Below are 24,757 nucleotides of genomic sequence, written 5' to 3'. Positions count from 1 at the left end.
TATCAGAAGATATACTACGGATCCCGACTTTCAAATCAGACAGAAAAAATATGTGGTTCAGAAGTACAACACGGATACCAGCTTTAAAACCAGACAGAAGCAATACATAAGAACAAAATATGCATCTGATCCAAACTACAGGCACAAACAGAAAAAATCAATTTATGCCAGGTATCACAATGACTCACAATTCAGACTGCACCATATACAGCGCTGTGCCCAGTACCAGAGACACAAAATGGCTACCACTGCATCTTTTGCCATTTATAAAAAGTTGTGTGCACAGAGAATAAAGAAGAAATACAGACGACTAGTAACACAGTTCCAGCAGGGTCCACAGTCTGAAGCACAGCCCCAGCTTGTAGTGAACAGTGTGATGCAAGCAGCCACATTAGCTTTCCGTGAAGCCATTCAGTTAGGACCCACCCATGTCTGTACAGTGTGCCACAGAACTCTGTTTCCTAATCAAGTTAAACATTGCAAAAGATCAAAGTATGTTACTAATAGTAACATTGTTGCCACTTGCTTGACAGGAAAATTTGTCCATGTTTGTGACAGGGAATGCTCAGCTAATTGTACTTTCCCAAAACAAAGAATGGAAGAGTGGATTTGCTACAACTGTGACAACCACCTACAAAGAGGCAAGATGCCATCCGTCGCAGTAGCAAACAATTTAGCACTAGCAACCATTCCAATTGAACTGAGTCGATTAAATGTACTAGAACGACAACTGACTGCTAAAATTCTCCCGTTTGCAAAAATCATTGCATTACCAAAAGGACAGCAAAGAGCCGTACATGGGGCTGTTGTTTGTGTACCATCGGATGTGGAAACCACAGTAAACTGTCTTCCCAGACCTAACAGTGAAGCCCAGCTCCTGCAGGTACAGCTGAAGAGACACATCAGATTCAAAGGTTACCAACACTTCTACACTGTAAACATGAAGAACGTGTTAGCAGGATTATCAAAGCTAAAAGAGATGCATTCAGAATACAAAGATGTATCTATTGATGATGAAGCTACTTTTGCTGATCCCACAAGTAATCAGATAATCGAGACGGAACATGACACTGCTGATGCAGATATTCAAGATGCACTGCCCAGAAACTTCGACCAGCAAATTGTACCAGAAAGAAGAACCACTGAGGATACAACAGCTGGACTGCTTGAGCCATGTCATGATGTAAACCAACTAATGGAGCCTGAACAGTCAAATGAACAGCCCTTACAAGATATGGAGAAAGAAAAGGAAGAACTTCGACCTGGTCTTGTTCTAGACACCTGTATGCAACCACCAGATATAGCACAGGACATTTTATCATATGGTGAAGGAATATTTAGCATTGCACCCGCGCAAGGAAATAGACCTGTTGGCTTCTTCTCTGTTCCTAAACTTGAAGCCATGGCCTTTCCTGTCCAGTTCCCAACTGGACAGAACACATTAGATGAAGCCAGACAAGTGAAACTTTACCCAAGCATGTATTTTAATACACGGCTGTTCTCTGCAGACACACGGTTTGCAACTGACCAAAGCTACCTATTCTTTGCACAGTTTGTAACAGAAACACACATGGCTACAAACAGCATGTCCATCCAATTGCGCAAAGGAAAGGCAATCACCAAGGATGGGCGTAAAATTTCTAACAGAATGCTTCAAAATAAAGACGAAGTGGAGAAACTGATAAATAACAAAGACGCAACACGCTTCATGAAACCTCTGAGAGGTACTCCAGCCTATTGGGAGAAGGCACTGAAAGACCTACATGCTATGGTCAGACAGTTAGGAAAGCCAACTTTTTTCCTGACATTTTCAGCTGCTGAAATGAGATGGCCTGAGGTTGTTGAGGTCATAAAAACTCAACAAGGTGAACAGGTGGATTTTTCACAACTTGACTGGAACACAAAGTGTGAAATTCTCCGAAGCAACCCTGTGACTGTGATGCGATTGTTTGAAAAAAGAGTCGATGCACTAATGACAACACTGATCCTGTCCCCAGCACAGCCCATCGGTGAAGTAGAAGATTACTTTTATCGAGTGGAGTTTCAGGCCAGAGGTAGCCCTCATATCCATTTACTGGTTTGGGTCAAAGATGCACCTGAATTTGGAAGCGACCTTGAAGACCACGTGTACAAATTTATTGACAAGTACATAACATGTAAGATGCCTGACCAAAATGCCGATCCTGAACTTCACAAAATTGTGTCTGAGGTTCAAGTCCACAGCAGAAATCACTCCAGATCCTGTAAAAAAGGTAATGTGTCATGTAGGTTTGGCTTCCCCAAACTACCCGTAGATCAAACAATGATCACTTTCCCAAGCCCAGATGATGATGATGATCACAATGATAAGCAGCATAGCACAAGTAAGGAGAAAGGCACAAATGAAAAGCAAAAGAACAGACGAATGGCTCTCGCAAAAAAAATGAAAGAGGCCAAAGAAAAACTCCAGCCATTGAGAGATTTGCTCTGCAACCCAAATTCCTCGTTTGAAGACTTGTCTGAGCTGCTTCACAAATGCAAATTAACTTATGAACAATACTTGGATTGTGTCTTCAATTTAACCAATAGTCATGTCATCCTCTTAAAGCGTGAACCTAATGACTGCTGGGTGAATGCATACAATGCAGATCTGCTGAGGGCCTGGAATGCCAACATGGACATCCAATATGTCATTGATGACTACAGCTGCCTGATGTACATGATGTCTTATGTCTCTAAACCCGAATTTGAGATGACACAATTTCTTAATGGAGTCATCCAGGAAGTAAAAAAGTCCAGTGTCAATGAAAGAGATGAAATGAAACAGATAATGCAGGCATATGCTAAACACAGAGAAGTCAGTGCCCAAGAATCCGTGGCAAGGACATGCAGCCTGCCACTAAAAAAGTGTTCACGCAGTGTGGTCTTCATACAGACTGATGATGATGCCCTGAAAATGAGTCTCCCGATGAGCAGGTTGCAGAGCATGGCACCAGATGATGAAAATGTGTGGATGTCCGGATTGCCAGAAAAATATGCAAACAGACCCAGAACACCTGACTTTGAAAGAATGTGTTTGGGTGAATTTGCTTCAGAGTACAGGATTCTCTACGGCCGTCAAACAGAGTCCAAAAATGCCATCCGTCTTTTGAATAACATGGGTTATATTCAAAAAAGAACAAAAGGGAAACCTGCAATAATCAGATATCCTCGGTTCTCAGAAAAGAAACAACCAGAAAAGTTTTATAGCAGACTGCTAAAACTTTATTATCCACATCGATCAAATGATGACCTTAAAAACACAGAATACCCCACATCCGAGCAGTTCTACAAAAGTGGACGAAAACATGGTTATGCAGTACGGCCAATTGTTACCTTTAACAAAAAGCGATATGAAGGCCATGGCAAAACAATGGAAAGGGCACTGGAACAGATTGAACAACAAGGCCCACTTATCAATGCATGGAACACCTTTGCACCTGAGGTTGAAGTAGATCGTTTAGAGTGTGTGGCCCAACGACAATCCAGACATGACACTGGCGAAAATGAAATGGACATTGTTCCTGACTACCAAGTCAGTGGTAGCAGCAGTGGAACCATGCCAGCAATCATAGCACCAAAGCTGAGCCCAGACTTTGTCAGAAAAATGTACCAAAGTCTGAATGAAACCCAAGCATCCATATTCTACGCAGTGCGTGAGTGGTGTTTCAAACTTGTGTGGGGTCACTGTCCTGAGCAGTTCTTTTATTTTGTCTCTGGAGGAGCTGGCTGTGGAAAATCACATGTTATCAAGTGCATATATGAGGAGGCAACAAAGATTTTGCACCAACTCCCCAGATTCCGAGACCAAGCAGACATGTCCTACCCTGCAGTACTGCTGACTGCATTTACTGGCACTGCAGCTTTTAACATATCTGGGAAAACACTGCACTCTCTGCTAAAGCTGCCAAGATCTTTAAAACCGCCTTATCAGGGACTGGGGAATGCACTGGATGAAGTGAGAGCTTCACTTTCAAATGCAGAGATTCTGGTCATTGATGAGATATCTATGGTTTCTAAAGACCTTTTTGCCTACATCCACTGGAGACTTCAGCAGATCAAAGGAAACAAGAAACCTTTTGGTGGGATGTCTATCCTTGCAGTAGGAGACTTTTACCAGCTGCCACCCCTTGGAAAAGCCAAACCACTCTGTGTGTATGAGGACAATGTCCTTGATCTCTGGAAAGACTATTTCCACATGGTCAACCTGACAGAAATCATGCGACAGAAAGATGATCATTCTTTTGCTGAAGTTCTGAACAGGATAAGAGTGAAGCAAAAAACAGATTCTCTTGAAGCCGATGACAAAGCCTTGCTCACACAGGCTATCCATGACATAAAAGACTGTCCATCTAATGTATTACACATTTATGCTACAAACAAAGAGGTCGACAAACACAATTCAGCAACTGTAACTGCTCTTCATTCTGATATCATAAATATTCAGGCAGAAGACTACAGAAAAGACCCACGAACGGGTGACATGGTCCTCCTGGCAGAAATGATGAAAGGCACCAAAGGAGATTTACCTGATAACATACAAGCTGCACCTGGAGTGCGTGTTATGATTATCAGAAATTTGGATGTTGAAGATGGGCTTGTTAATGGGACATTTGGAACAATCACGAACATTGTGACAGCCACACAGGATGGACCAAAAACTGTGAATCTCATTGGACTCACGCTGGACAATGAAAATTCTGGGCAAAAATTTCGCAGAAAAATACAAGGATCCTCAGACAATCTTGTGTATATTGAGAAATGTGAAGAATGCACAAGTAAAAAAGGAGTGGTTCGCAGGCAGTTTCCAATGAAGTTGGCCTTTGCATGTACAGCTCACAAAGTACAAGGCATGACAATGGAATCAGCAGTAGTATGCTTGAAGCGTGTTTTTGAACCTGGAATGGCCTATGTTGCACTCAGCCGCACAACCTCACTTAAAGGACTGTACATCACAGACTTTGATGAAAAGAAAATCTATGCTGATCCTGCCATCACAGATGCACTCAAAAATATGAGACATGCATCATTTGAGAATGCAAGACCACTGTTGCAATTCTTAAAATCAGTAGATCCCACAGTCCCCACGTTGACAATTATCCATCATAATGCACAAGGTCTCCCAACTCACATGGAGGACATGAGATGCCACCATGAACTCAGCCTTGCTGATGTTTTATGTATAACAGAAACACACTTGTCTGGATCATCGGTTTCTCCCCGCTTCCAGCTGGAACAATACAACATGGCCACACGCAACAGACACGTCTCTTACACAAATCATACAGACATGGCAAAGGTAAATGGCGGTGGAGTTGCAATTTACTACAACACAATTCTTACAGCAGAGTCCCGAAAATACCTGCAAAATGTGACTGACCTTGAATTTGTTGTTGTCAAGGTTGAATCGCCAGTCACAGCTTTGATAGCAACTGTATACAGGCCACCAAATTACAGCCATGTGAGGTTTTTACCACAAATGCAATGTCTTTTGGACTCGTTGGAAATGATGAATCACCAACCAATTATTGTTTGTGGAGACTTCAATGAGGACCTTATGAGCAGAGGAAAAAACCCCATCCAAGAACTGTTGCAGTCAAGAGGATATGCACAACTGATTACTGCTGCAACTACCGAAAAACACACATTGATTGATCACATTTACATATCACAGCCATACGCCTGCCTCCAATCAGGTGTTCTGAATACATATCACAGTTATCATAACCCCATTTATTGTGTTATTCACTAACACAAAATGACTGCAAGGGTATGAGGGATATGGACTTGCCAAGTGTCACTCCCTATTGGCCTACTCTCGCCTAAAAGTCATACAGATGGACCTAAATATGGATATCAGCATCTACAACAAGAAGTACAGGTGAGTCCTCTTGTAACATTCTTTAATGTACTTCTATTGTTCTTGTGAGATTTGTTTGCAAAGTTTAAGGTGTTAAGTAGGAGCTGTGACCATCTGGGTCTGCTTGCTGCTGGCATTTTGCCAGAGCCCCAGCAACAAGACCGCCTCCCAGCTACGAGACTGCCTGTAAGCCTTGCAAGGTACCCAATTTTCCAATTACTCTATAACAAAACTGTTGTGGGCAACAAGACTGTCTCCTAGGTGTGCAAGCCAATCACTTTGCCAAATGTTCTTGTAAGATTTGTTTGGAAAGTTTAAGGTGTTAAGTAGGAGCTGTGAACATCTGGGTTTGCTTGCTGCTGGCATTCTACCAGCGCCCCAGCAACAACACTGCCTCCCAGCTTTGCAAGGTAATTACTTTCCCAATTACTGTACACCAAAATGGAGTAGTTGTCGTGGTCAACAAATCTGCCTCCCAACTTTCAAGGTAATCACTTTCCCAATTACAATATACAAACTGTTATGGAACTTTACTTAACAAAGCCTTAAGACCGGGCAGTGACACTATCAATATGTCTATTTAAAGAAAAGAGAGATTTATTATTATTTTTTGGTTCTTGTAGTTATCTTGTGTATCAGAGGGTTAAAATAAAAAATTGCTGGTATACATCAGAATTTTTGATTCATTTACTGTTTGTCGATTTACTGCATTGTAAAGTCTTTTGGCTACCAATGCAGCTACCTGGTTATTATGCTTGACTTAAAATGAAAGCTGGGTCTGATCACATGCTTGAAATGCCAACAATTAATATTCTGTTTTTCTGCTGACATTCTACCAGATGCCGAGAAAAAATAAAAGATCCCAGGCACAAAAGAAGCGCTGGAAACCACTTGACCTGGTCGATCCTGCTGTCCCAATGCTCACTGGCCACAACCAAGATGAGGCAGTCAGTAGTTTTCCATCTGACCAGGTAAAGAAGATATAGTAGTGATCACAGACAGTTGAACAGTTTTCGAAACACGTTTGAGACAGTTAAGAACACCTACCCATACAGTTTAGGATTGTTTGTTATAATGTCACACAACTGGCATAACAGTGCATGGTATGCAGAGCATTTAAATGAAATGAATGTGTCAGGTCACTTAATGTCTTCTATACCCTTTTAGCAGATAGCACCAGCAAGGTTATCCTTGGAAACACAGGATAGACCCACCTCCTTATGTTCCCCACGTATCAAGGTAAATATCAAAAAATATTCCTCTATTAAGAATTTACAACAGACAATTACATGTTATAGACATATTCATGGTTACATCTCAGCATTATGCAAACAGCAGGGATTTTCTTTTTTATTGCTCTGTAAGTTTAGTAACCACTACTGTTTAGTATCAAATATTCCATTCTGTTTCAAATCTGTTAGTAGGTTTTATAATTTTGACTAACTGTACATAACCTCTCATCAGATTTCAGACACACGTCCACTAGAAAAACGATCTGTTACCCAACTGGCATACCAGTTCATGCCATGCATTGCATTTTAGAGTGAAATTAATGTGTCAGGTCACTTAATGTCTTAACATTATATACTGTTTTTCCTGGGTTGGCAGACAGCACCAGCCAGGTTGTCCTTGGTAACGGAGAATAGACCCACCTCCTTATGTCCTCCAGGCAGCAAGGTAAATTTAAAAAAACGTCTTCCTCCATTAAGGATTTATAGTGGACAGTTACATTACCATTAAATGTTAAAGACATATGGTTACATGTTAGCATTATGAAAGCAAGAATTTTGTTGTATCCCCTTTGTTCTTTAATGTACTTCTATTTTATTAATTCCTATACACTCTGAACCGAATTTGTTGAAAAATAAAGTCAATCATGTTCTCTTATACGCAGACACAACAGAACACCAGCCTCTACGTGGTGCGAAGCCTACTGCAACAAAAACGTGATCTTCATGTCTTTGCGACTGAGCACGCTCTACCAGCAACACTGACAGCTCACCAGTGGGAGCTCATAGATAAGACTGCTGATGTGCTGTCATCCATTGAAGAGCTGACCAGAAACGTGAACAGAAAGACTGCAACTGCACCTGATGGGATCCCTGCCATAACAGGTCATTTGTATTTTTTTTGTTTCTTTCTTTATATTGTAACATTTGGTATTGATAGTGTTTGAAACAAACTATAATCTCATCCATTCATTAAGTCATCCATTCATTCATAACTCCTCAGATGTGTTCTGTCCAGTGAAGGCAGTGGAGAAGCTCTACACTGATGTTGAAACTGTGCCACTCTTCTAGAAACCAGCTACAAGGATGGGCAGGTATAGTGAAATTAAAATGCACCTTTTGTTCAACAGGTTTATATACAGTCAAGTGATCAAAAGACACCAGTATTAAACCCATTTAAGCCAACTATACGCTTTGATTGGAACTATATACAGGCCACCAAATTACAGCCACGTGTGGTTTTACCTCACATGGCAACTTACTTAATCAAAAGACACCAGTATTAAACAAATTTCTCTCTTTTACTTCCTTTTTAATTTAGTTTTGGGTAATTTAGTTCTAAAGTTACATTTATTTTTGCAAATATTTATTAGATCATCATGACTTGCCAGTTCGCTAACTGAAACCTGCGCTTTGTGATGTCTCTTGTTTTGTTTTAAATTGTGTTTTGCTTTTATCTGTTTTCTAGCTGTTTTTGCAAAGTCAGCCAACCTCTTGCTTCCAAATGACCCTTATCCAGAAGTATCCGTGAATGCCTCATGAGAAGAAACTAAAGTGGAGACCTACCTCTCAGAGAAAAACGCACACATAAGAAAAGCGACCTACTTCAGTACTGGAAAGAACATCCTAATCTGTCTCCCTCTATGGCTGCTGTTGCGATCCCAGTGTGCCCCCTGTAGCTCTGTGGACAGTTTTTGATTTGTTTGCATCTCACCCCAACCGGTCGCGGCAGATGGCTGCCCCTCCCTGAGCCTGGTTCTGCCGGAGGTTTCTTCCTGTCAAAAGGGAGTTTTTCCTTCCCACTGTCGCCAAAGTGCTTGCTCATAGGGGGTCATATGATTGTTGGGTTTATCTATATACATTAATGCTTGTATGCTTTTCATTTATACTTTTCCTTACTCTTCGGTTCATAATATAAAGTTACTTGAATGGTTTCCTTTTTCCTTATTTTATATTGCTTTGCTGTTTACCACAATCTAAATATCATGTTTAAATGGAATACATTATTGTAAATGGTATTTGTACAAAATATAGTTTGAATACAATAAGATACCTTTATTAGTCCCCACAAGGGGAAATTTCATAATTTGCATAATTTTCCCTTTTCACATTAAAATACCTTTGAAATACAAATTGAATACCGCTTAATGGGCTTTTTTTTTTCTACCAAGAAAACTTACTTTGGTTTACAATCTGTTAAACTGTTCACTTTAAACGACTCAAAACTGTAAAATCTAAATTGTAACTTCTCTTGAACACCTCAGACTTAAACATAATTTATTTTATATCGATTAACTTCTTTTGTAATGGTGTAACTGGAGCATCTTTCTCTCATCTCTGTATGCTGCACTGCATATAGCAGAGATCACAATACAGCTTACTTTTCTTTAACTTGAAAATCAGCTGTATTCAATTTCCCTCCCTCTTGTGGTATAAATAGCAAACTATGCTCATGTTGCATATTGCTCCCCCCTATTGTTATAAATGGCAACCTGCACTTATTGCACCACATTAAAAGCAAACTACACTCATTGGCAGTAGCATAGGCACACTTAAAATTTCTTCAGAAATTTTCGCTTTCTAGTTAAGTGTGCCTATGCGAAGGCACACTTATTACTATTGCTCGGATTTATTATTATTATTATTATTATTATTATTATTCTTTTTCCGCCTGAAATTTTGGACCTTAACTCGCCCCACAGTTTTGAGACAAGGTTCACATATGATATATCATTGTGTGCGGCTGGAGCTGGAATGAGTTGCTATGACTTTTGGTGTTTATTACTTCTATAGTTTTTTAAATATGAATATTTTAATGCAAGTTTTTTCCCATTGAAATGAATGGAGAACAAGAAAACTTCATTTGTGGTGTGCTGGCTCACTCTAGTGGTATGTCGGGAGTAATGCGAGGCGGCCGCTGTGTCCCTGTGGACGCTTTTATTTTGTATAACTACCGGAAGTAGTTCCTGTGTACTGACGCTAGCTGGGTAGCTAGCGCCGCGTCGCTTAAAAAGCAGCCGGGCTTGTCTTAAACTTAAGAGGCTGACACTCGCTAAACCACCCGATCGCTCGCCAAGCGACTGTTTCACACTGGACTTATTTTTCGTTTATATGGGCCGATGATGCTGGTCGATGAGGAAAAACTAACTGAGTTGTTTGGTGGTGGCTAACGCGGAGCTAGCTAGCCACCGGTATGTGTCTCTTTCCCCTCATATGTGGGGAAAGAAACATGTGAGGCGGCCGCCGATCGACCGGTTTTCAGGTGAGAATGTAGGTGTGTAAACGTCAAATATCTGCTCGTTTTGTCAAAACATCCCATATTAGCAACAGATTTCTCACGATGTTGCTGCTAGCCGGCTAGCTAGTTTGGCCGGCCGGCTAGCTAGCTCGGCTAGCTAGCGCCGCTTCGCTCAAAAGCACCCAGGCTTGGCTTTCAGTGAGGCGTCTCTAACTCCTTTCACCCCCGATCGCTCCGCAAACAGTCTTTGTCTTAGCTGGACTTATTTTTCGTTTATATGGGCCGATGATGCTGGTCGATGTGGAAAAAATAACTGAGTTGTTCATATACCGGTGGCTAGCTAGCTCCGCGTTAGCCACCGGTATATGTCTCTTCCCCTCGTATGCGGGAAAGAAACACCGATCGACCGGTGGTGGCTAACGCGGAGCTCAATCGTGGATAAGGGAAACCCAATGCAGGAGAAGCAGGCGGCTGGTGAACTGAATTTCAGGTAAGACGTTATTAACTGCACTCTATTTGGGTCAGATATAAACCGAGTTTAGGTGTAGTTTATTTTCGTTGTGCTGACAGTTACAATAACTGTACTGCGTGCTAGCTAGCACGACGGAGTTTCTATACAGCTGTGCGCGCTAAGTTACTGATTTTGAACTTTATGACAGCCTCCCCTATTTTCAGGCGAGAATGTAGGGGTGTAAACTTCAAATATCTGCTCGTTTTATCAAGAAGTCCCATATTTTATCAAGAAGTCCCATATCTCTCACGATGTTACTGCTAGCGCCGCATGGCAGCTAGCTGGCTAGGGCGGCTTGGCTGACACCTAGGCCGGGCTGACTGATACCCAGGCCGGCTCACGCTCTCGTTTCACCGCCGCATGGCGGCTAGCTGGCTAGGGCGGCTTGGCTGCCACCCAGGCTGGGCTGGCTGACACCCAGGCCCGCTCACGCTGTCGTGTCACCCCTAGTCTTTCGTGATGACTCTTGGTTGGCTGCTGGACTTATTTTTCATTTATATGGGCTGGTGATTCAGTATGAGTGTCCGGTGAACTGAATGTCAGGTAAGACGTTATGTATATGTAAGGTAGTGACTGGAATAAGTCACAAGGTGTCGCTGTTGAGCTGCATATATGTTGTAAATTTTAGCAATTTTGACCATTTGTCCTCTGCAGGACACCGTAGTTCAGTGTTTACTGTGATGTGCAAAGGTAAGCACTGTCAGTGGCGAACTGCATTGGTTTTGTTTAAAAATAAGTGTTCCACTGTGTAAAATAGCGGTTTGTCATTTAAGCTGAGCATATATTTTGTTTATTGAGAGGTTCATATATTGTCTGATGAGAGTATGAGACAAAGATATACTTTTCTTTCTTACTCTCATATAAAATATTTAGCTTTTATTAAATAGTTATCTGAATCTTACAACCAAAGTTTGTATAATAATACACAAGATTGGCTGTAGACCATTGTTAATCATTCAGAACACTCTGTAAAAATAACAAAAAACAAAGTGAATGAAAAGTGCATAAATATTTATTTTACGTGTTTGATGTGTGTGGCAGGGCGTGGTCTGCAGTGCCGCTGCAGGGGAGGTGGACCCACCTCAGCGGCATCTGCAATCACGCCTCTCAGGTGTAAAGTCTGTGCTCTCTCTGCTTTTTTTTTTTTTTTTTTTTGGTGTATGTGTCGGGCTATGAGATGAAAAGCTACAGCCGGCTGTGTAGGTACAGCAACTATGTGTGAAAAGTGGTCCATAACGTAATGCTTCAAAGTGTGTTCATGCAAACATTGTTGGGTCTGCTTATGAACCTCTGCGCACAGCGTCTACAAATTGGGGCTGTACGAAGTCACCTCATCTTTACACAAAACTGTAAGCTGTCATCTGTGAGGCGCAAGCGGTGTTTGGTTTTACCATAGTTCATGGTGGAGAATGGCTGCTCTGCTGAGTTTTGCTCTCTGTAGCTGTTTGAATGGCAAACTATACTGATTAGCGGCGGCATAGGCACACTTAAAATTTCTTCAGAAATTTTCGCTTTCTAGTTATTATTATTCTTTTTCCGCCTGAAATTTTGGACCTTAACTCGCCCCACAGTTTTGAGACAAGGTTCACATATGATATATCATTGTGTGCGGCTGGAGCTGGAATGAGTTGCTATGACTTTTGGTGTTTATTACTTCTATAGTTTTTTAAATATGAATATTTTAATGCAAGTTTTTGCCCATTCAAATGAATGGGAACGAACGAAAGTGAAACTTAACTTACTTTGTGGTGTGTTTGCTCACTCACTTAATTTGTGGTGTGTTGGCTCACTCTAGTGGTATGTCCCCGTATTTGGATTACCATAATGACAACAATACGAACGGCGCGCACAGCGTTGGTGCTTTCAGGAACCATTGGAATTCTTAAGGTTGCACGAAGCATTGAATAGTTACGGTAACGGCAATGGTGTACGCTTGGTGGAAAACTGCATATCCCACAATTCAAAGCACGCCTCTACCAGTCAAACAATAGCGGCTGCCACTTGGTTTAATATATTCCTCTTATTTGTGTTTCTTGGTCACAAAGTAAACTTTTAAGATATTTTCAGGTGAGAATGTAGGTGTGTAAACGTCAAATATCTGCTCGTTTTGTCAAAACATCCCATATTAGCAACAGATTTCTCACGATGTTGCTGCTAGCCGGCTAGCTAGTTCGGCCGGCTAGCTAGCTCGGCTAGCTAGCGCCGCTTCGCTCAAAAGCACCCAGGCTTGGCTTTCAGTGAGGCGTCTCTAACTCCTTTCCTCCCCCGATCGCTCCGCAAACAGTATTTGTCTTAGCTGGACTTATTTTTCGTTTATATGGGCCGATGATGCTGGTCGATGTGGAAAAAATAACTGAGTTGTTCATATACCGGTGGCTAGCTAGCTCCGCGTTAGCCACCGGTATATGTCTCTTCCCCTCGTATGCGGGGAAAGAAACACCGATCGACCGGTGGTGGCTAACGCGGAGCTCAATCGTGGATAAGGGAAACCCAATGCAGGAGAAGCAGGCAGCTGGTGAACTGAATTTCAGGTAAGACGTTATTAACTGCACTCTATTTGGGTCAGATATAAACCGAGTTTAGGTGTAGTTTATTTTCGTTGTGCTGACAGTTACAATAACTGTACTGCGTGCTAGCTAGCACGACGGAGTTTCTATACAGCTGTGCGCGCTAAGTTACTAATGTTGAACTTTATGACAGCCTCCCCTATTTTCAGGCGAGAATGTAGGGGTGTAAACTTCAAATATCTGCTCGTTTTATCAAGAAGTCCCATATTTTATCAAGAAGTCCCATATCTCTCACGATGTTACTGCTAGCGCCGCATGGCAGCTAGCTGGCTAGGGCGGCTTGGCTGACACCTAGGCCGGGCTGACTGATACCCAGGCCGGCTCACGCTCACGTTTCACCGCCGCATGGCAGCTAGCCGGCTAGCTGGCTAGCGCGGCTTGGCTGCCACCCAGGTCGGGCTGGCTGACACCCAGGCTGGGCTGGCTGACACCCAGGCCCGCTCACGCTGTCGTGTTATTTTTCATTTATATGGGCTGGTGATTCAGTATGAGTGTCCGGTGAACTGAATGTCAGGTAAGACGTTATGTATATGTAAGGTAGTGACTGGAATAAGTCACAAGGTGTCGCTGTTGAGCTGCATATATGTTGTAAATTTTAGCAATTTTGACCATTTGTCCTCTGCAGGACACCGTAGTTCAGATTTCTCGTTCGCGTGGGCGCCATCTTGGTTCAGTGTTTACTGTGATTTGCAAAGGTAAGCACTGTCAGTGGCGAACTGCATTGGTTTTGTTTAAAAATAAGTGTTCCACTGTGTAAAATAGCGGTTTGTCATTTAAGCCGAGCATATATTTTGTTTATTGAGAGGTTCATGTATTGTCTGATGAGAGTATGAGACAAAGATATACTTTTCTTTCTTACTCTCATATAAAATATTTAGCTTTTATTAAATAGTTATCTGAATCTTACAACCAAAGTTTGTATAATAATACACAAGATTGGCTGTAGACCATTGTTAATCATTCAGAACACTGTGTAAAAATAACAAAAAACAAAAAGTGAATGAAAAGTGCATAAATATTTATTTTACGTGTTTGATGTGTGTGGCAGGGCGTGGTCTGCAGTGCCGCTGCAGGGGAGGTGGACCCACCTCAGCGGCATCTGCAATCACGCCTCTCAGGTGTAAAGTCTGTGCTCTCTCTGCTTTTTTTTTTTTTTTTTTGTGTATGTGTCGGGCTATGAGATGAAAAGCTACAGCCGGCTGTGTGGGTACAGCAACTATGTGTGAAAAGTGGTCCATAACGTAATGCTTCAAAGTGTGTTCATGCAAACATTGTCGGGTCTGCTTATGAACCTCTGCGCACAGCGTCTACAAATTGGGGCTGTACGAAGTCACCTCATCTTTACACAAAACCGTAAGCTGTCATCTGTGAGGCGCGAGCGGTGTTTGGTTTTACCATAGTTCATGGTGGAGAATGGCTGCTCTGCTGAGTTTTGCTCTCTGTAGCCGTTTGAATGGCAAACTATACTGATTAGCGGCGGCATAGGCACACTTAAAATTTCTTCAGAAATTTTCGCTTTCTAGTTGCTATTATACTTTTTAAAATATTACACTTTTTTCCTTTAATTTGTCCCATTGAAATGAATGGGAAACTTCCACAATTCTCCTAAAACTTGCTTGTCTTTGAAACTTAACTACTTCCTCATACTTTCACCTAGAAACTCCATCCAAACTTTAAAATGTTCACAAATTATTGGGCTATTCCTGTATGATTCAGCTTTTTCAGATCTTCTACCGTTTTAATCTTATCTCTCTTTAAGTCTTCAGTTGCAAAATTGTGATTTTTCAGAAAATACATGCGTTGCTATGGTTGCTATGCAATTAACTCAGAGGGGACAGTGAAACTGTTTGAATTTTATCTTCATGTCCAAACAACTTCTTGCTACTCGCTCCATTTCCACTCAAGCCCCACAAATTATACATCAAAACGTAGGTATTTTTGCTGGCTTTCAGAAAATGTCACTATCATTGTTGTGGGACTCATAGATTTTTGGCAAATCTCCTCAGAGTAACACAAAGTCAGAAAACTCTCCATATAAACTCAATGGAGAGTTTGTTCAAAATCACCGCTGGATTTCTCTAATGAGAGGCATTTTCAAATTGTCATATCTCCTTAACGAAGCAAAGTTAAGACACGAGGCTTGTCCCCGTATATCTTCAGACACTCCTGATGCTCACAATTCAAGAATTATTTTCTCACCTATTACCGTTCTGAGATGAGTTAGACTTGTTTGAGGGTAGGAAATTTGTCCCTCGCTCAGATTTCTTCAGAATTCAAATTCTGGAAATGAGGCACTTTTTTCTCTCATCATATCTTTTTGATGGATTTCCACAGAGCTCTGAAAATTTCCATGACTGTTCACCAAAGCCTGCTGTTTCTTATGGTGAAAGAATGATATCGATACTCCAAATAGATTTCGAGTTAGAAAGCGTTGTTTGAGGGCAAGTCAAGGCAGTTTTTGCTTCGCCTCTACTCAGTTACAGTGTATTACAAGTCATATATCTTTAATAATTTATATTTTATCTCTGAATTATGAAGACCTGAAGATTCCCCCATCTCTTCTGAACAAAACGATGTCTGAATGACCGTTCTAGCCTCTACGGTTAGGAAATTATGGCCATTTGTTCGAGAGGAATCCTGAATGTCAGAAATACACTGAAGAAAACTCACACCTCTCTCTGTGTCTGTGTGTGTAAGGGCTGACTACAGCAGGTGCAGCTAATTTAACTGACCTACATATACCAAGCCCAGACTCTCCACAGCTCCTGTTCCCTTTACTCTCTGTGTATGTGTGTCTGTGTATCAATATTTCTCCCATGTTTAAGTATTACTCCTCAATCATAGTATTTCTGCTAAAGCAAAGTACTTCTACTACATCTTAGTACTTTTGCCAAATCATAGTATTTCTGCTAAATCATAGTATTTTTGCAAAAGTCATGGTATTTGTGCAAAATCATGGTTTTGGGGCCAAATCATAATATTTCTGTTATTTTATAACATATGTGCTGAATATATTATATGTGCCAAATCATAGTATTTTTCCCAATTATAATATTTATGCCAAATTACAGTATTTCTGCTAAAACGCAGAAATAGTACCTTTTAGCAGGAATTTCTACCAACAGATAGTACTTCTGCTAAATCAGAGTATTTCTGCTAAACCAGAGTATTCCTGCCAAATCATAGTATTTGTACTGAAACATAGTACTTCTGCCCAATCATAGTATTTGTACTAAATGATAGTATTGTATGGAGTCATAGTATTTCTTCTAAATCATAGTATTTCAAGCAAATCTCAGTAGTTGTTGTTAAAACGCAGTATTTTTGCCAAATCATAGTATTTGTACCCAATCATAGTGTTTCTGCTAAATCATAGCATTTGTGCCAAATCATGGTATTTGTGCAAAAACATAGTATGTCTGCAAAACCATAGTATATCTCTTATGTTATAGTATTACTACTAAGTCGTAGAATATTTGTTATGTTATAGTGTATCTGCGGAATATAGTATGTGTGCCAAATCATAGTATTTATACCAAATCACAGTATTTGTGCTAAAACATAGTATTTCTGCCATATTGTGGTATTTGTGCAAGAACATTGAACTGTTATGTTATAGTATTACTACTAAGTCATAGTATTTCTGCGTTGTTATAGTATTTGTGCTAAAACGTAGTATCTCTGCCAAGTCATAGAATTACTGCAATTTCATAGTTTTTTTAGGAAATCTGTTATGTTATAGTATTACTACTAAGTCATAGTATTTCTGCCAAATCATAGTATTTTTGTGAATTTGTATTATGTAGTGGCTAAGTAGGGGCTGTTTACAGTGTAAATAGGTCATCTCTTGTGTTGGAGTGCCCTCTTGTGGCGCCTTTTGGGTAGTGCCTTAGTAAACGTGAACCCTGTAAGAAGTGGTATCAGACTGATTTGTAGTGGAGGAATTTGTTGCCAGTTTTCTTAATCTTTAATCTGTATGCATGTTGTAATGCATACCCTGTTCTTAATCATAGAAACCACACCATATCACCTCTCCACATCCTCCTACTGTATGCCATTTTGAGTTACACGACGTTTTGTAACTCCAAAAAACGGCGTTTTTCGCCTCTCACCGCGATCTAATTCTAACTCCTCATCACCCTTTTTTTCAAGGCGCCCGCCCCCTTAGAGGTGGCGTGATTGGTAATGAAACGGATCTTCAGACCGAAGGTCGTGGGTTCAATCCCACCTTGTTCAACTTATTTTTTTTTTTCACTACAAATTTATACACTATCACAGACCGGTAATTCATATTGATAATTTATTACAATTCTGCAAAGTTTTATGATTTTAGCAGCTTTTCTAATATGGACCTCAGATTCTTGTTAACAGTCCATGGCAGAAATACATACAAGTACACAGCCTGATGAAGCAGACAGAAGCAGTACCTCTGATTGGTTCAGCATTTTCACCTCTTATCAGCACAAATCTCAGCCTCTTCTGCTGTTTTCATTAGAATATTAAGCTTTTCCACCTTTTTTCCAGTTACGTGAGAACCAGTTTGGCTCAATGAGTTCTTCCTCTTCACCTCTTTTCTGCTAATTTGAGCTTCTGCTCCACAGTGCACTCAGCCTCTTCTGCTGTTTTCATTAGAATTTTAAGCTTTTCCACCTTTTTTCAGTTACGTGAGAACCAGTTTGGCTCAATGAGTAGCTGAAAAATATCAGCCTCTTCTGCTGTTTTAGCAGGATTTCAGAGTTCAGCTTTTTCACTTGTTTTAAGCACAAATTTCAGTTTCTTTACCTCATTTCACAACAAAGTTCTTCCTCTTCACCTCTTTTCTGCTAATTTGAGCTTCTGCTCCACAGTGCACATTTTCCCTCTCATCATATCTTTGCTTGTGACCAGAACTCATTTGGCTCAGACGGTAGGGCAGCTGCCGTGAGACCCGGTGGCAGAGGTTCGAATCCTACCTGTGATAGATGCTACACGTGTTCACTGCTTGCATGTGCTTCTTTGTGAGAATGACATTGGCTCAGTGAGCTAAATCGCTGCCCTTAGCCCAGGAGGGCCAGGTTCAAATCCTCATCAGGGCAACATTTTTTTTTCAACTTTTTCAGCTTTTTTCTGCAGACATCCTCAGCCCTTAAGGCATCCACACAGCATTTTCGCAGGAAATGCAAATTTTTCTAGTCTTTTCTTCATCTTCAAGTTGCTTCCGTACGTTTTTCGGCGCTTAACTACTCCCTCAGTTTTCAGCCGATTTTCTCCGTTCAAATCTTAAAAAATTCTGCTCTTTCTGCTAATGGGTGCTATGACTTTTGGTGCTCATAACTTCTATACTTTTTGAGATATTGATTTTTCTTTTCAATATTTTTTGCCCTTTTTTGCATATTATCAGTGGCCTCACTGATTTTCCTTGCCAGCTTGACCTGTGTTTTAGCTCAGTGAGATGAGCGTCCGTTCTCAGACTGGGAGGCCCGGGTTCAAATCCCGCTTATGGCAACATTTCTTTCACTCAACAGTTAAACTTTTTTAACTCTTTTCAACACAAATTTAAGCTTTTTCAGCCCTATTCAGCAAAATTTTCAGTTTTTTCACCACTTTTCAGCACAAATACCAGCTTTTCAGCTCTTTTTAGTAAAAACCTCTTTTCAGCAGAATTTTGCTCATTGAACTCTTTTCAGCACAAATTCTTCTGATTAAACTCTTTTCAGTAGAAATTGTGCTGATTGAACTCTTTTCAGAAAAGTTTTTCAGTTTTTTCTGCTATTTTCAGCAAAAACCTCTTTTCAGGAGATTTCTGCTCATTCAGAATCAGAATCAGAATACTTTATTGATCCCTGGGGGAAATTATTTTTTGTTACAGTGCTCCATTTTAAACCAACATTAAGACAAGACAGACAATACACTAACTAAGAATAGTACAATATATACATATATATACATACATACATACATAAGTCACTCATAAATAAATAGTTGGAAAAGAAACATGTGTAGTTGTAGCAGCAAACAGTGTGTTAAGTGGCTGCGTTGTACAGGGAGATGGCCACAGGCAGGAATGATTTCCTGTGTCGTTCAGTGGTGCTTTTCGGTAATCTCAGTCTCTCACTGAACGTGCTCCTGTGACTGACCAGCATGTCATGGAGTGGGTGGGAGGTGTTATCCAACATTGTCTTTATCTTGGACAGCATCCGCCTCTCCGACACCACCTTGAGGGAGTCCAGCTCCATCCCCACAACATTGCTGGCCTTACGGATCAGTTTATTAAGTCTGTTGGCATCTGCAACCCTCAGCCTGCTCCCCCAGCATGCAACAGCATAGAGGATCGCACTGGCCACCACAGACTCATAGAAAATCCTCAGCATTTTCTGGCAGATGTTGAAGGACCTCAGTCGCCTCAAAAAATAGAGACGACTCTGGCCCTTCCTGTAAAGTGCTGTGGTGTTTTTAGCCCAGAATGCTCCAAGCAGCAGGAAAGGGTGTTTAAGAAGATGGTCTCTGTGGTCGACACTTCCGGCCTCTTTGACACGTTCCTGCCTGAAGACGTTGTGAAGAGGGAGATCTCCAAATGCATCAACATGTCGGCCCCGGGGCCCCACGCCATCCTGCTGGTCATCAAGGTTGGACGCTTCACAGCAGAGGAAAGAGACGCTGTGAAGAAGGTGGAGGAGATCTTTGGAGAGGGTGCCTGGAGGTACACCATCATCCTCTTCACTCACGGACATGTAGTTGAGTCAGACTTGGATGAGACCTTGGAGGAGGCAGGAGCTGAGCTGCAGGAGGTCCTGCAGAAGGCTGGAAACAGATACCATGTCTTCAACAACCTCAAAACCAATGACCGCCGCCAAGTCCTGAATCTGCTGGAGAAGGTGGATAAGATGGTGGCCGACAACGGAGGAGAGTTTTAGGCTGTGCGCCGAAGGCTGTCCCAATTCAAAGGCTGCTCGAAATGCGGCCCTGAAATGCGTCCTTCATTTCCCTGAATTTCAAGGCTGTGGCGGTGTAGACTTCGTGGCCCAACATATCCCAGAATGCATAGCGCGGCAGTGGGTGTGGATAATTTTGCCGAAAAAAAACGGCGGATGAGGGGCGGCCGAAGAGTAAACTTTAAGTACTGAATATTATGTCACTTATTTATGTGCAAATGTTTAATAATGAAGAACATTAAAACATTACTGTTGGCCACAAGTTATGTGACATTAGTGACGTTTGTACTAACTTGGTTTTAAAGCCTTTACTTTAAATATACGCCGTTCAATAGCTGTAGGATTAACTACAGAGAATGATCAAAGCTCATGTAGAAACAAACACATGAACAAAAGATTTTCTCCTTCATTTCTGTCAAACAAAGCTGTATGACACGTTTCCAGCTGTTAGTATCATAGTTGCTAGGCAACCTGGGCAGCGCAACGGGCCTGCTCCCCCAGCATGCAACAGCATAGAGGATCGCACTGGCCACAACAGACTCATAGAAAATCCTCAGCATTTTCTGGCAGATGTTGAAGGACCTCAGTCGCCTCAAAAAATAGAGACGACTCTGGCCCTTCCTGTAAAGTGCTGTGGTGTTTTTAGCCCAGTCCAGTTTATTGTCAATGTGTACTCCAAGGTATTTATAGTCCTCCACAATGTCAACACTGACCCCCTGAATTGAAACAGGGGTCAAGTGTTTCCTGGTCTTCCTGAAGTCCACGATCAGTTCCTTGGTCTTTGCCACGTTGAGCTGCAGATGATTCTGCTCACACCACGTGACAAAGGAGTCGACCACAGCCCGGTACTCTGTCTCATCATCCCTGCTGATGCATCCAACCACCGCAGAGTCATCAGAAAACTTCTGAAGATGGCATGTCTCTGTGCAGTGGCTGAAGTCTGTGGTGTAGAGGGTGAAGAGGAAGGGGGAGAGGACAGTCCCCTGTGGTGCCCCTGTGTTGCTGATCACCTTGTCAGACACACACTGTGGGAGACGTACATATTGTGGTCTTCCTGTCAGGTAATCAACAATCCAGGACACCAGAGAAGCATCCACCTGCATCGCTGCTAACTTATCACCCAGGAGGGTCGGCCTGATGGTGTTGAAAGCACTGGAAAAGTCAAAAAACATGACCCTCACAGTGCTCGCCGGCTGGTCCAGATGGGTGTAGACACGATTGAGCAGGTAGATGATGGCGTCCTCAGTTCCGAGACGAGGCTGATAAGCGAACTGAAGGGGATCCAGGTGTGGTCTTACTATGGGTCGCAGCTGGTCCAGGATGAGCCTTTCCAGGGTCTTCATGATGTGGGAGGTCAATGCCACGGGCCTGTAATCCTGGGGGCCACTGGGACGTGGCGTCTTTGGTACAGGGACGAGGCATGATGTCTTCCACATCACCGGGACCCTCTGCAGACTCAGACTCAGCATAAACAGTTTATGAAAGACTCCACACAGCTGGGGGGCACAGGTCTTGAGGACAAGGGGACTCACTCCGTCTGGTCCAGCAGACTTGCCTGAGTGAAGTCTCATTTGCATCTCAACCTGGTATTGAGTGAAGGTGATGGGTGGGGGAGGGGTGTCAGGAATCTCACAGGAGGCAACAGCGCCATGTGAAGAGAGAGGCTGGCACAGTGGTGTGGTTCTGGATTCCAGGCTGACTACAGGTGAGGTTGTGGGGGTAGGAGCAGACACTGTGGTGTCGAATCTATTGAAAAACAGATTCAACTCATTGGCTCTATTCTCACCTCCCTCAGTTCCCCTGCTGTTGGTTGGCCTGAATCCAGTGATGGTCTTCATGCCCCTCCACACCTCTCTCATGCTGTTCTGCTGGAGTTTCCACTCCAGCTTCCTCCTGTAATTGTCCTTAGCCTCTCTGATCTTGTCCTTTAGTAACACCTGGATCTTCCTCACCTCCTCTTTGTTGCCCCCTCTGAAAGCCCTCTTCTTGTTGTTGAGGAGGGCTTTGATGTCCTTAGTCACCCACGGCTTGTTATTTGGGTAACAATGAACAGTCTGAGCTGGAACAATGGAGTCGGTGCAGAAAGTTATGTAGTCTGTGATACACTCAGTAAGCCCATTGATGTCCTCGGCGTGAGGCTCACAGAGTGTTTCCCAGTCGGTCACCTCAGCCCTGTAGTTCTGCTAAGGCCTCCTCTGACCACCTCCTGACAGTCCTGGTGGTCACAGGTTCCCTCCTCACAATTGGCACATAGCGGGGGGTGAGGTGAATCAGGTTATGATCTGACCTACCAAGTGGGGGGAGGGAGGAGGAGCTGTATGCATCCTTGACGTTAGCATACAGTAAGTCTAAAGTTTTCTCTCCCCTGGTGGGACAGTCCACATATTGTTTGAATGTTGGTAGTGTATTGTCCAGTGATACATGGTTGAAGTCACCCGAGATCACAATAAAGGCACTCGGGTGCTGAGTCTGTAGCCGAGCTATGGCAGAGTGGATAGTGTCACATGCAGCTGTGGGGTTAGCAGAGGGGGGTACATAAACAGCCACCAAGATGACGTGAGAGAATTCCCTGGGTAAATAATACGGCCTGAGTCCAACAGCACACAGTTCAGTGTCCGGGCAACAAATCCTTTCTTTGATTGTTATGTTGGCAGGGTTACACCACCGGTTGTTAACTAAAACAGCAAGCCCACCTCCTTTCCGCTTACCGCTAGCGATGCTGTCCCTGTCCGCCCGAACAGTGTGGAAGCCTTCCACGGAAGCATTCTCATCGGGAATGTCCTGGTGCATCCATGATTCGGTGAAACACATCAGGCTACACTCTTGGTATTCCCTCTGACTCCGTACCAGTGCTGAGAGCTCGTCGATTTTAATTGCCAACGATCGCACATTACCCATCACGATAGACGGCAGACACGGTTTAAACCTCCTCCTCGCTTCGAGCCTCCGCTGTCTCACCGTCACCTTTTTTCTTCTCTTCTGTCCTTGACCTCTGCATCCCCGATGTGTTTTCCTCCAAATTTCAGCTGGTACTTCTGCGGGCCTGGCCAGCGAACCGGCCGGCATCAGGGTGATCAGCTGATCTCTGGAGTAAACAGTCCGTGCGTGTAGGAGATGTGCCGCGGTCCCGTTCCTTGATAAAAGTAACAGTTCCATGGCCACCAGAAGAACAAAAACTCTCTCAATCCACATGATTGAGTAAGAGATAGAAAACGGAGGAAAATACAAGTCAGGAAAAAAAAGAATACGTAGAAAAAAAAAGCTAAACTAAGAGAAAAGCAGGAGCGACTGTAACAGGCTGCACGCTGGTTGGCGCATGTGCACATAGTTCATGGTGGAGAATAGCTGCGTCTCGTGTGTCTGCTGAGTTTTGCTCTCTGTAGCCGTTTGAATGGCAAACTACACTCATTGGCAGCGGCATAGGCACACTTAAAATTTCTTCAGAAATTTTCGCTTTCTAGTTATTATTATTGTTGTTATTATTATTGTTATTATTATTATTGTTGTTGTTATTATTGTTATTGTTATTATTATTGTTATTATTATTATTATTATTGTTGTTGTTATTATTATTGTTATTATTATTATTGTTATTATTATTATTATTGTTGTTGTTGTTGTTGTTGTTATTATTGTTATTATTATTATTGTTGTTGTTATTATTATTATTATTGTTATTATTATTATTGTTGTTATTGTTATTATTATTATTATTGTTATTATTTGGGGATGTGTGTTTTTCTGCACTATGCTGTGTTATGCTGTGTTCAACTCATTATGTGTATAGGCAGGGTGTGGTTGTGTACATGTGTGTCTGCCGGTGTGGCTGGAGGATGGAGAACAGCCATATGCAGGCCTGATGGGTGTGGCCCTGCAGGAGGACTGGCCACACCTGAAGTTCCTGCCACACCTGTTGGTGATCAGGGCTCGTCGGGGGAGCTACTTAAGAGAGTGTTGAAGCTCATTGAGTTGCCCTCCCAAGTTAGTGTGTTAGTCTATGATGGTGCAGTTTGTGTATGTCCTGTCACCACCACAGTGACAGGAAGTGTTTTTAAATGATGAAATATGTCAGTGATGCTGATAGTGTGTTCATCACAGACGTTCAGGTTTCATGTTGACATGAATCAAAGTGAAAGCAGAGAAACTGGAATGAATCAGGTGTTTTTACCTGGTGTAAATGGCAACACATTAAAGGTGTATAGACAGTAGAGATGTTTTAAAAATCTTTAAGAACAGTTCAGTAGCAGCGTCTCGCTCGTCACTTCTCACGGTAGATGACTTTAAACTATGGCCTGATGTTAGCTACATCCACATTATTAATGACTTGTATTTTCCGAAGGTTCAAGGTTCAAGGTTCTTTATTATTTGCCACATGCATAGTTATACAAGTATAACACACAGTGAAATGTAGCCTGACACGCTC

General features: G+C 42.2%; 2 protein-coding genes across 2 annotated transcripts in view; both read left to right on the top strand.

Moving 5' to 3' along the window:
• Positions 1-9,650, top strand: part of LOC308405510 (uncharacterized protein) — a gene marked incomplete at its 5' end in the record, with an annotated part of 18,693 nt that extends 9,043 nt beyond the window's left edge. The window contains 7 exons of the mRNA XM_080896183.1: positions 1-5,317; positions 5,420-6,849; positions 7,046-7,117; positions 7,487-7,555; positions 7,773-7,992; positions 8,111-8,201; positions 8,576-9,650. The exon at positions 1-5,317 is cut by the window's left edge and continues 1,241 nt beyond it. Of these exons, the coding sequence (XP_080752309.1) occupies positions 1-5,317; positions 5,420-5,770 (5,668 nt within the window). The 3' untranslated portion in view covers positions 5,771-6,849; positions 7,046-7,117; positions 7,487-7,555; ... (1 more) ...; positions 8,111-8,201; positions 8,576-9,650. The remainder of the gene's footprint in view (positions 5,318-5,419; positions 6,850-7,045; positions 7,118-7,486; positions 7,556-7,772; positions 7,993-8,110; positions 8,202-8,575) is intronic.
• On the top strand, positions 5,868-20,316 carry LOC308405509 (GTPase IMAP family member 9-like; the record flags this gene model as incomplete). Its single annotated transcript, XM_080896182.1, has 2 exons — positions 5,868-5,899; positions 19,860-20,316. 2 exons carry the CDS (start codon positions 5,868-5,870, stop codon positions 20,314-20,316), a joined length of 489 nt encoding a protein of 162 aa, XP_080752308.1.
• Positions 20,317-24,757: the final 4,441 nt, after the last annotated feature.

This window comes from Rhamphochromis sp. 'chilingali' (genome assembly GCF_963969265.1).
Source record: "Rhamphochromis sp. 'chilingali' genome assembly, chromosome: 11".
NCBI lineage: Eukaryota > Metazoa > Chordata > Actinopteri > Cichliformes > Cichlidae > Rhamphochromis > Rhamphochromis sp. 'chilingali'.
Note: the sequence above shows the minus strand (reverse complement) of the source record. Positions and strands in the feature narration are given on the sequence as shown.